The sequence below is a fragment of the Trachymyrmex cornetzi genome, unplaced genomic scaffold (genome assembly GCF_001594075.2).
Source record: "Trachymyrmex cornetzi isolate Tcor2-1 unplaced genomic scaffold, Tcor1.1 scaffold26, whole genome shotgun sequence".
Classification (NCBI taxonomy): Eukaryota; Metazoa; Arthropoda; class Insecta; order Hymenoptera; family Formicidae; genus Trachymyrmex; species Trachymyrmex cornetzi.
Window position 1 is genome coordinate 278,372 of NW_017297270.1, and position 13,598 is coordinate 291,969.

Here is a 13,598-nt window from a genome sequence, read left to right on the forward strand (position 1 = left end):
TAAAAACATTATCATCTACAAAATAAATAATTTTACGATTAAATGATACATATCTATTCCAACGACATATGTACATAGATCAAGCATTCTCACGCTTTTCAGTGATGGGGAATGAAGCCGGAAATTGACCATTTAAGTGACTATTGAGGATCCGTGTTATTTCAATCTATCTTACACCTGCAACTGTTAAGAACACTCCTCTCTTTTAAGATAGAAAGAGAGCAATGGATCTAGTTAAACTGCATCTTCCAGCTTCAAGTTACGAACAGAATACTTGGTCTATGTATATATGTCGTTGGTCTATTAGCTTATAAAGTTCAACATCACTTTAGGTATCTGCGTCATTGATAGAAAAGGAAAGAAGCAAGTGTAAGTGTTAGAAGAAGATCGAAAGAGAGTTAGTTCGGCGAGAATAGCGTAGTAGTTCATGCGGCCATTCCCGAAGTTTAGTGAAGCGAGAAAGAAGTGAAGCGAGAAGTATGACACAGACCTCAGAGGTGTTGGCGACATCATTTGTTGGGCTACTGACCGCGTTGTTGGAGTGCGTTTGATCCGTCTTGAGTTCACGGTGATTGCTGAACTGCACGTAGACTGCTCTGCCTCTGAGTTGAGCCACGCCGGTAGCGTAATAGTTCACCATGGTCGCCGCAGCATTCTCGTCCCCCATTTCAAGAAATGCCTGTAACAAAAAAAAGAAGATTCTATCAGTTGCAAAAGAACGCAGAAGTTGCTTGATTTCAAATGTTTTAAATAGTAATGCAAATAAATCAAACATTTAAATAAATATATTGCTCTCTTTGTTCAAAAGTAACAGAATTGAAAAAAGTCAGTTTTCCAGAAAGGAGAAAAACAATTTTCCAACTTGACGGAAAATTATTAACTAATCAAATAATACTGGTAAAAAGATATATTTTTAACAAATGTCACTTTCATTTCACAATTCCAGCCTTAAAAAAATCATCTTTGTTTGGTTCTGACGACTTTGACGTTTTCTTTAAAACCACTCTTTTCCAGTAGTGATAATTTTAACTATTTTTTATAGAATTTTTTTTTTTAAGTGAGTTCATTTTTGATGATTGATAAAGTAATGTTTATAATTCATTTATGGTAATGACTCAAATATTACCGAGTTGTATTATTTTCGAAATAAGGAAGCGATATCATAATTTACATAAACGTATATATCTTGATATTAATTCTTACTTAATGTGTTTGTCACCACTAATTGACGATAATTATATTACACGGCTTTTAAAACATATTTTAGTTGCGCCTAATTTGGGATTACATAATAGCTTAAACATTCTTAGCGAGACTAATGAATCGAAGTTCGATATGTAATACGCTTTTACTACTTAACTGCTTTACTGCATGCTGTGTACAATTTCACAAAGCGTTTACGTATTGCAGCCTTGCTCAGCAAAATTCTCTTGCACAGTTTGAGAGATAAAAGGGGACACACGACTGTCCAAGTTTGCGCAGTTACTTTAACCCGAAACCGATCTCGGGGAGTTATGTCGAGATTCTTTTCTGATTTATGCGCGGAAAGGTAAAACATGCAGGAAGAACGGGAAGCATTTTTATATTTACCTCGGAGCGCAAGTCGTAATGGAATATCTGAAACTCGCGTACGGGCAAACACACGCGGAACAGACGGCAAAATTTCAAGGGAACGAGAGACGAAAACGGTATAGTTCGAAACAAGCTTGTATACTCACAAGAATTTCGTTTTAATTACATCGTTCCGTGGCAAGAAGGCAATTGGTTTTACAAAACCGCTTCCTTTTATTTGGGCATTTTATTTTTTTCGTTTGCTTAAACAAATATATACCTTTACGGAACAATTTCTATCGTATAGCTATATTACGTATCGTAATAATTTATATTGTAATTTCGTCGGGAAATAAAAGTATAATCGTATAAAGGAGAAAGAAAAACGTCTCTCTTGAGACCCCGAGTGAATTTCGCTTGGATTCTTTTCTCCTTTGAGTGTTCATGAAATTAATAATCCCGTATTTCTAAATCGTCCTCGTGCGCAACTCGGCGTAAAGGAAAAATTCCCCGAAGACCTCCGGTCGCGAAGTCGCATTCGCGACAGTCAAGTGGTACGTTTATCGAGGAAAACTTAATAAAAAGCATTACCGCGTCCCGTCCTCCGACTGTTTTATTATCGTAGCCAGGGCAAGGAAGAAGGGCGAGATTTTGCTGAGATAGAAATCGAGCCCACAGATATAGAGAAAATTGATTTGCTCCGCGTGGAGGGGATGAAGAAGTAGAGGAAAAACAGCGCGAGAGAGAAGATTAATTTAACGTCGCGTAATCGTCTCAAGGAAGCAGGGATAACATTTTGCGATATCTGCATTTTCAAGCTCAATAATATGTATAAACGGTGAATAAGCAGGGGAATGAAAGGCGCAAGACAGGAAGGAAGGAAAGAGGATATTTATGTTATATTCGCCGCCGAAGCAGAGCTCTTCTTCCTCTCCGTTTTCCGCGCGATCCATTTTCAATTCAATATCGATGCATTCGCAACGCTCGTTTCTTCTCTTCCGTCTCCACCCTCACCCCCCAATCCTCCCTCTGTCTCGAGCGCTCCTTCTTTCTTTCGCGTCCGACACCCGCCTTTTCGCATCGATATCGATATTACTTAAAGCCTCGTCGCGTCTCCTCGTCATGAGAGAGACGCGACCAGCATTGAAATGCGAATGATAGTTCCTTATATACGAAAGCACGAGGCTCGCTGCTCGATTGTGAGGATCTCGGTGAATCAGCTGGATTCCATCGTTATTGTATAATGCGCAAATCAAGCACTAGGAAAAAGTGCCGTAAGGCATGTCTTATTATGCGTTTAACTTGATAACTTTCTTAAAATTTTATTATCTCGTCCAGGTAAAAGGCATAAAAAAATAACCTATAGTTTGCAACGTATACCTTTTTACAAACTACCTTGAAGCTTTTGAGCGCTTCAAAGAAAACTTGATATCGAGAAATGCAATTTTATCCGGATAAAATATCCTTTTCTCGTTGTTGTATATTTTTCGTTCGCAAAACTAATATAAGTTTTCTCCGTTGAATGATATTACCGCGAGCACGTCGTTATCGATTGTGTAGTTTTTCGTGATATTTAATTTACTTTTCGTAAATGCAGCTGTCGTGTTTGAATATTTGAAGGAGCTCTCCTCAATATGTATTTCAATTAACAAAGAGAAATAACAACTTATTAATATAACATGTTATATTTTAAGAAAAAAAAGTTACGATCTCGTGATAATTTCGAAGAATAAGATAAATATATAGCTGTGTAAACACGCGCGAATCTGACATTAGCATTTACTTTCATACTTTTGTCCTTTGAGACTTGGATTAAGTGCAGAATGAGAGTCGGAATAAATTTCCGGAAAAATTTGTAATTTTCATATTAAAAGCCGCGCAATGTGAAAGTCTCGCAAATACAATCGATTAATTTTGCGCCAGTTAATCTGAGCAATGAATTATTATAGATGACAGAATAATTGTAGCGTTACACAAGTCGTATTATTTCAAATTTATCTAACTACGCACGTCAACGGGTTTCGGATTTGTATCCAAACACTTACGCTAATTACGGAACATGTGGTGAACAAATTAATTAATTGTAAACGCACAAGTGAAACACTAAGCAAACACTGGTATTACTTCACGGGGTATTTGTGTTTACTTCAACGAACTATCCTTTGTATTCTGCACTATGATCTGCAGCTGATATAATCTTTCAATTAGTGAAAAAGCAATTTGTTAATGTAGCAAATACACGACTGTAATTCGCGGCTCGTAAACAACGTATATAATCATGCGGGTATCCATAAACAAATTATGACATATTTAATTAAATGCATACGATTAAAATAAACATTTTAAGGACGCGCGTAATAAACGCATTTGTTTTTATCGAATATAAAGTATTGTGCATTTAACGCCTCATCATGTTATATCCATTCGTTTATTATATCCACAAAAGTTATTTACACGTTTGTGAATTCACTAGTAAATGTAAAAATATTGAAATACTCTTTCTACGTAGTGGTCCATTTTGCATCAGTAAAGTGACCCAGTTTTTAGTTCGTGTATTGTAGATCGAAAATATTTGCCGAATAAGCCATGAAAAATATTGGCAAAGCGACAAGATTCGATATTGATAGAACGTTAAAGGAAATAAAATTTCTCGTCAGTAACTTTTCAGGCGTAAGAAAAATTTATTTTACTGCGTAAAACGCGTAATTCTCGAACCGTGATTATTATCAAGACTTTCCCAATCTTTGCTAAATTCGATGCGATTATTTCTTACATTTGCTGTGAACTTATTGATATATAAAAATCAGTTTTGAATTTGTAGACGTAAGAAGTGGAGAGATTACAAATCTCATATAAAGTAAAAATTATTTTGTACTTGTGTTAAAACTGATCTTTGTGAACATTTTTATGTCATGTTTTTGACATATCTGAGTGTTAAGTTAATACAATGTGATTATGTTATTCGAATATTTTGTGTTAAATTGATATATTTAACATCTCTTAATGTAAAAAAATTTGTTCCCAAATTGTGTCAAAGAGTGCAGTTAACACTATAAATGCTTCGAAGAATTTGACTGACCAATAATATATATTATAAGAAAGAATTTTATTAATTAATCAATCAAAAAATACTTCAAAGCATTCGTAGTATCATGGACTGTAGCCTGTATAAATGTTACATTTTTTTGTATTAAATTTTACATAATGTTTGTGTTATTTTCCAACATATTCATCTTATATTAAATTAACATAAAAATTTGAGTATCTTTTTGTAATAAGTGAAATGTATTAAGTTTAACACAAATTTTAACGCAATTGTATATCACTGAATCTGCATATCAATACAAAGTGTGTCCTTTTTGATGGATCTGCCGATAAACTAACAAATAACGATAACTAACAAATTAATGCTAGGGCTAAAGGAGTGTGAGAGAGAAGCTTCGCGCGCGCGAGAGGATGCAAGCAGTCGAAGAGAACTAGGTCTGAGAGAGAGAAAAAAAAGTTCGTTGAGACGAAAATGAGGTTATTCGGAACGAACGATCGCTCATTCGCATTTCGCACGAGAGGTCGTCATTTCACGTATAGAGACGACGAATCTGTGCGACCGAATGAACGAACGGCTGGCACAAGTGTGAATAATATCGCGGCTGGACCGACCGACCCGGATTTAACGGCGTTAACTCCGTTTCCAGCGCTAATGACGCATAGACCCGCGCAATTGGGTTTCCGTGCGAATGGGACGAAATCCTCCGCGCGGGATCTGCTGAATCCAGGATCAACCCTTATGTTGGCGGACACGCAGGATCCTGGCCGCACGATCACGTCGCTCGCTTTGACGATCAAGCGCCACGATTTTCGCGGCACAATGATCCATTCAGCTATACCTAACGAGGATGTGCGCGACCGTGTGCATCCGTTGAACGCGCCGCGTGCTTTAGAATGGCGAAATAGAATGATGTAACGTATCGCGCGCGCTAATCGAAGAGATACCGTTCAGACGTACGGAAACTTCGGGCACAAATTAATTTTAATTGAGCGGAGGCTGCAACCGTACGTGCGATCGTGGCTAACAATCGGCCCGCAATCGGAGTTTAATGGGAGAAATTTACGTGAAAAGTTTACTGAAAACTAGTTTTATGCATCGTTGAATGAACGGGTGTGTTCTATTGTACGTGTTACGATTCGCGAACGATTTGCATACCTATGTTTTTCGTACTGCTCGACGGATCGGATAAAAGATCTTGTTGCAAAACTATGTGCACACGTGAGCGTGCACATACGAGAGCGTCGATAATTATCGAGCAAACGGCACACTGTTATGGGCAGCCGCTGTATTTTACAAAAGCCGAGCATTTACGGGCGATTCTCCACGCCATGTATTTTTCTTTTTTTTTTTTATTTTATTTTGTTTCCACAGCACCAAACGCAAATAAGAGCATTCTTTGGCGACGGAACCGGCGTATACGTTTCGCTGTTGGATGTTCCGCGTTGTTTGCCGCTTTATCGTGACATTTCGAAAGCGTTTCGGATTTCATAGACTATCCGGGAAAATGTTTTCCGCGACCATTTGCAACTCGTCGTCCCACGTTCTCCGCGTCACCGTGCTGCGTTTAATTATGATCGAGGGTGCCACGCTCCTCGCTGAGCGATCCGCGCGAGCAGCGGATTTGAAATCTATTAAATATAATCCGTTACGCGATGTCACCGTCATTATACTGCGGTGCATTATTCCACTTTTTCCACATTGGAGTTAATCCATCAATCATCCTAATTGAGTAACTCGTGACGGTCATCGCACTTGTCCGCGCAATGAATACTAAAATCGTCACTCTAAGAATTCATGATTTACTTTAAGAATTACGTTGGGAAAAATATGAGTACACTGTCAGAAATTGATATTGTAATACTAAACCAAAAAGTATAAAACATTTAATCAGGATGAAATTCGATATTATCATTCATGGAAATTGTATATAATTGTAAAATTGGTATTAAAATTGACACATTTTACATGTCCGAAACGATCAACTCAAATGTTTATGTTAACACAAGATGTATATGTTAGAAAGTACAATAACAAATATTATGTAAAAAATAATATAAACAATGTAACACACTAATATAATTTGTAAGCAAATTGTAGAAGCATATTTTTTTTACTAAAATTAACATTTATGGTATGTTAAATTATTAACACGTATTTTATTCATCTTAGAATTTACGTTTTAACACACATTATTTTTAAGTTATTTCTTTATACTAATTTCATAAATTGTATTATTTTGATATAAGAAATGTTAAATGTCAATTTAACATTTAAATAATCTAATTACATTATATTAATACTCGAATACGTTAAAAAGTCAAAACAAAATTTTAACAAGGACTTGAGTGAATCATTTCTAACAAAATTAAAAATATTTTTTACTGTGTATAAAAAAATGACTAAATACTTAAGTTTTATAAAACTAAATTTAGTATTAACTTTTAATCCGCGAGTGCGTTATGTGATACCGTCCGCAGTTTTGAAGATGGTACAATGAAGCTCCGTAATCGAGTCTCTGTGATGTAGGATAATGTAGGATTACAGCAATTCCAGCCAATGAAGTAGTACCATCCGCCTGGGTTCCTATACTAACTACATCCAAAAAGGACTCGATTAATGAGCTGCATTGTACTTTCAACTTCACTCCCTCTGCTTCTCATGAACAAGTAAAACGAGCTTGGAATGCAATACCATAAGATGATTAAGCATGTATTATGTACTTTTTAATAAAAGAAAATAAAACAATTACAGGTTTTTCTAAATTGCATTTGAAAATAATGTAAAAAGTTTGGCGACGATTTAGAATTTAGAATCTGGATAAAAAATTATGTTAATAAGAAATAGACTAGAATAGTATTTTTTTAAAATAATGAAGATAAAATGAGAAAATTTTCACTTAAACTATAAAATTCTATTGTTTTTTTAAAATATAAATATTAAACTGTTTTATATGTATATAATTTTCATACGGAAAGTATAAATTTCCAATTCCAATTACTTTTTACAGAGATCTAATACATCCTTTAAAAAAAAACACCTGTTCGACACAATGCCCACAAGAATTAGCGCTTCAAGTACATAGCGGCCTTATCTGATAATAGATTATAAAATATTGTCATAAAATTTAATATTTTTCAATAAAAATTGTGCAATAAATCTCTTGAAACCTAATCACATCATTTCCCTCAACATAACTTACATACGTTTTAATTCCAAAATTATACATCTTTCTTGATGTATGTTGCAATTTCAATTTCCAGTATAGTATAATTAAAGGGAGCGATTTTTAGTGACAGGATTTTTAACACATACATACACGAGAAACGCGAAACACATGTTGTAGCCAATCGCGAAAATCTCGGAACAAGGGTGGCGCGGTGGTAATCGTACGGGCGTATACCACCAGTCGTCGGCAGAACCCTATTACATTATAGGGTGCCTGCTACATTTATAGGGCCGTACATCACCGAGAAAAGGCCGGAGGACTTTATTATTTTGTGGATACATTTATATATCGGTGGCTTGCAACAAGAGCATGCGATGTTTCTTCTTGACTTCGGGATCAGGAAAGTTTGATGTCGCGTATCTATAACATTTCCTTTACCCTGTTCCTTTTGGTGCTATGATGCGCGCGTGATATTATTCTTTTTTCATGTCTACAACGTATATTCAAAGCGTTGTCTCGCTTTCTTTGATGCATAATAAGCTTTTATTCCTGACGGTATGAGCGCAATTATATCACTGTAATTTTAAATTAGCGTTGTCTCGTTTTCTTTGATGCATAATAAGCTTTTATTCCTGACGGTATGAGCGCAATTATATCACTGTAATTTTAAATTACAGTGACATAATTCACTTGCGCAATTCACCTTGGTACTACGTAATAATTTTTAATTAAAATTTTAACGTATTCTCTCTTTGAGCTGTACTCCCTCCATCAAGATCGGAATTAGATTGACAGTCCCGGTACACAAACGTGTTTCGCCACGACCGAAATTCTATAATCCCCACGTCGTGACACACGATAGATCCCGGACTCCCCTTTCTCCGCTTCGAGCTTGGCCTCCCCGATCTCAGTTTGGACGGGCAGCTCACCCTTTGTGATCCTGGATTATCCGCAGTTCTCCTCCAGCCTGGCCACGAACTTCCTAACATTTTGCCATCGAGAAACCGTGGCGTTCGCTCGATGTCGGCTATAAAGACGTTATTGGATCGAATACTCGCCATAAACATCTAACCCACCAATGTATTGTGCATACACACTAAGTGTGTGAGTGTGTTTGTGTTCGCAGTGTGCGCGGCACGAGTCGTCCCGATGGATCGAAGACGGTCGCCTTTGCTTGAAAAATCGACCCTTCAGAAAGCCACCTTTCTATCTTCTTTCCTTCCGCATCGTTCAACTTCGCTCGCGAAGCTTCGCCAAAATTTATTCGCATTCGGTGAATAAGTCCGTCCGCGAGTTCGCGAATTCCCGCGGGTGCTTTCTTAGCGATACGTTTCGCATTTCGCGAACTTGAGAAGGATAGTATTTTTAGAAAGTCCGATGATCGCGGTCCAATAATCGCGGACAACCATAGAGATTACTGATATTCAGCTGGTGAATGTGTCGTGTTTTCACAGAAAATACGCGAATATAAAAGGAAAAAAAAAAGAGAGAGAAGAGTAGATATGTACATATGTCTTCGAGATAATTGCATTTAAATTTTCAAGTTCTTCGAATATGGGGAATCAAAATATTAAAAATGTCATTATTATTTATCATTATACAAATAAGGATATTAGAAAAAAAATTGTCGTTCGGTCTCTACTTGGAAAGAAGTTTAAATCAGCCAGTGGCAGAAAGAAATCACGATAACATCACGACACGCTATAGAGATGAGAATTTGTCATGAGATTGTTATTAGAGCGGATAGAAGCGGAACCTCGTTATCATTGACGGAGTTATAAGCGTTATAAGCCAGCCGCTAAGTTTCTAGCGAGTTTCGGTGCAAGGAAGGGAAAGGGGTTGCGAGAGGATTGGGGGACAAGTGAGAGAGACGAAGACGGTGGGATATGCTCCAGCAGAGAGGAGACGGGAAGATATGGAGTTATTTCTGATTTAAATAAACTCCGCTACGTTCCTCGAATCTCGTCTTCCAACGACGATTCGAACGGGGACTCGCGCGGTGCCCGGAGGTAGTTGCTCCAGGCGACGGGGGTGCAGACGCGCGGGGTAGAGAACATGAATGTAATTTATCTCCGCTATAAGGGACGCAAAACGGGTTTTCCTTCGGCTGAAACTACGTTTCAACTCGTCCACTGTCTTCTTCTACCCCCTCGGTGGTTCAAGGAGAAAGAGAGAGAGAGAGAGGGAGGGGGGGGGGGGGGGGATACTTACGGAGGTTGGGATCAACTCTGGGCCCAAGGAGGGTGGTTGTTAAGGGAGGTACGCCGCTCCGGTGAATCAAAGAAATATTATATCATTAATACAGACCCCAGGGTGCAATGGGGCCGTTGGGTGTCTGCGTGGAGCGTACTACCATCCTCCAGCAGTCTCCTTCTGTCGATTTCCCAACCATCCGAGCGAGCGAGCCACCCTCTTTTCCCCCTCTTTTGCTACGCGAAAACCTCCTCCGTCTCTTTCTCTCTCCTTTGCTAACTCTTTTCTTCTCACTCTTTCGCGCCCAGTACCACCCTTCGAGCCTTTCAGCCGCCGGGGGTACCTTAGGAATATATATCTTGATAATTTGACGCGCCTTATATACCGGGCGTAACTATTGTTTACGGCTTATAGGTTCGTTGGGATCGCGAATGCGCGACTAAGTAAAGAATGCACGGTCGCGAGAGCCGGGCGTCTCGCGTGCGTGCGTGAAATTTTTACGATTCTTTCGACGCGGCTGCTGTCGTGTGGCGCGACCGATTTTTATGGGCCCTATAAAAATATGCGTCCTGCGTATATCAATATTTTCCGACTGGAAATCGTTAACCTTCCCCCCCCCCCAACTTCCTTCCGTGCATGTATATCTATGCATGGCGGTATATTATGTTCTCCGTATAAATCAAACATTTTATTATTAATCTGGATTTCAGAAATGTTTCTCTATCTCTTATCAGTTTGCACTGTTATTTTCATATATGTATATGTTACGTAATATATCCATATAAAAATAACTCTCTCTCCACAACAGAATTTTTTAAATATATTTTCTTCGTCAAAATGACTATCCCGAGGTAAATTTATTAATATAAGAATCAATAATGCAGAATTTTAATTATGTTCTTAAGTTATATTTTTCCAAGATGCTCGCTCTTTTAAGTAAAATTATCTATATTACGAAACTGATTCAAGTAATCTGTAGAAAATGATGCTAATACCACAAAGAAGTCTACTTTCGAACATTAAGAATTATGGTAAATTAATGCCTTATCTTAATTAAGATAAATTACACATCCATTAAACTTAAAAGATAAACATTTAAAAAATACATTAATAATCTTCTTAATCTTCTTCTGCATTTTATAATTACATGGAATATTAATTTCCCGTCATAATGTACACGGAAAAAAATTGTGCTAAAAGATTTAAATTTTTGCTCGATACAGATTTAAAAATTATTTTGTTGGAAATGTCAACTGATCAGAATTTCTATAATGAGAGTTAAGACAAACCGCTGCCATATTCAGCCAAATTAACGTTGCTATTTTAGTATATGTGTATGTATTGATAAAGATATACGAAATATATGCCATAGTTAAATATTTATCGATATTAATTGCATGAATTAAAAATCAGAAGAAGAAAATGGCGTTTAATTATAATATTTTAACGTGTATACATATATAACACTTTTTTTATTTTTAAATGTTATATTTAAAATTTCCGCTTGTCTTGGCTATTACATGTGACAGATTCAAACAACCGATAAAGAATCATTACCTCTTATTATTGTATTAACTTTTGATACAGGAACACTCCAACTATAGTTTTTAAAATATCAAAATTTTTTGCAACATTATACTTATCATTTTTTAGTTTCCATAATTCTTTTGATAATTCAATGAAATTATTTTTAGATCCAGCAAAATTTTAGATCTTCCAGCAAAATCATTCTTTCCGTGTAATATGTCAGATAAGATCGTTTTAAGCATGATGCTGCGTTTCTAATAATTTTCGATTAAAGATTTCTTATTTTACGAGAAAATACCATAAAGGTACAAATATTGATAGATACGCGAATCAAACTAAAAAACGTTAGAGTTTATTTCAACGATGATATTGCGACTTTAATTCGGCCGTTTATCGCGCCTGCCGAAATATATGTTCCATCCGTGACGATGTCATATTTTCCTATGTCGAGACGCGGGTTATCGATACACGGGCTGTCTCGGAAGTGGCGCACTTTCTCTGAGCTTCAGATATTGAAAGCCAAACTCGTGGGATATCTGCAGGACATCTGATACATCCTATACAAAACCAATGTAAGGGATCCATCCTCTCATTCAACGACGCGTTTTTATCCCGCGAAATTGAAATCGGTGCATTGAAGATAGCCCGAATCATGACTGGATGCCGTTATACGTAACAAAGCTTGTGAAAGCTCGGGCGGACATTTTTTGTTGTAAAAAAGGTAATCATGATGATCGAACTTTTGATCGGAACAAACGACGCCGAAAGAGGGTCGCTCGAGACGTGTCATTTGCGGATGAGACGGATGAAAGAACACCGAAAAATTAATAAATACTCAACTATTATACTTAAAGGTTATAATATTGCTACATTGTTAAATATTAAAGCTTTGGTAATTCAATCCCTTGAGTTAAATAACATTTTATTATTTTTAACTTCCAAGTGTGTCAAAATCTGTTATTGTATTATTTACAAGTGTATCTATTATAAACAATAAATTGTATCTATTATTTTGTATCTATTACTTAGTCAATCTCTCATTTCAAGGATTATAATTATAAATTTGAATTTATTTAATTGTGTGTGTGTGTGTGTGTGTGTGTGTGTGTGTGTGTGTGTGTGTGTGTGAACGTCTTTACCACGAATTTTGTTTATAAATTATTACTTCAAGAATTACAACAGATAGAATTCAACCAGAAAATTCTGATTTATCTATTTTCAACCAGAATTCCAATTAATGCAGTTCGACTCTTTTTACAGAATAGGTATTTAAAAAAACAATAATCCAATCCCTTGGGTTAAAAATAACATTTTGTTATTTTTCACTTACATGTGTGTTGAAGTAAATCAATCAATTTCTATGGTTTCAAAGTAAACAATGTTCATATTAAGGTATGTATTTAGTAGATAATAAACAAAATTTTAGTCAAATATTTAATACTTTTTCTTAAATTAAATTGTTTCATGTTTCCAGATAAATTAACGATATATTAAATAAAAGTAATAATGGCTTAGAAAGAAATGATTAAGAATAAATCAAATTGGATATAATTTAACATTATGAATTTAACAGAGGACCAGTTTCGGATAAATTCTGCGTGATAAATGATGTATGTATTTTACATTAACCCTTTCACACTCTGTGTACATTGCAATGTACATCAAATTTGAATGTATCATCCGTTGAAATTTATTTAGTTCTATCGATATCATCTGAGAACAGCTGTAATAATAATGTACATATTAAAAAAATAAATCAAAATTTTGAAAAAATTATATTTTTATAATAGTATAAATTACCTACTTAATAAGGTACTCTTGGGTTGAATTAAAAAAAAATTTTAGCACAGTTCCATTAAAATCAAGTCTAAAGGGATTAATAAGAGCTTAAAACAAATATTTTTTTCATATTATATATTCTCTAACATATTAAAAAATATATTATGTATATATATGGCCACAAATTTTTCATTTCTATATCTTCGTCATAAAAACTGATTGTGAGATTGAATATAATCCGTATAAAAGTCGAACAATAATAATGGGGAGATATCATATAAAAAAACGGGAGGAGTAACGTGACTCTCTCGTGAGCTTGGTCCCGCGATCGCGAGA

The 13,598-nt window shown here is 35.9% G+C and overlaps 1 protein-coding gene across 3 annotated transcripts in view; it reads right to left on the minus strand.

The window, feature by feature from the left end:
- The window catches only part of heph (polypyrimidine tract-binding protein 1 heph), a 377,608-nt gene that overhangs the window by 76,900 nt on the left and 287,110 nt on the right, over positions 1-13,598 (minus strand). For all 3 annotated transcript variants that reach the window (XM_018508372.1, XM_018508371.1, XM_018508373.1), the window contains one exon: positions 491-679. In XM_018508372.1, the coding sequence (XP_018363874.1) occupies positions 491-679 (189 nt within the window). The remainder of the gene's footprint in view (positions 1-490; positions 680-13,598) is intronic.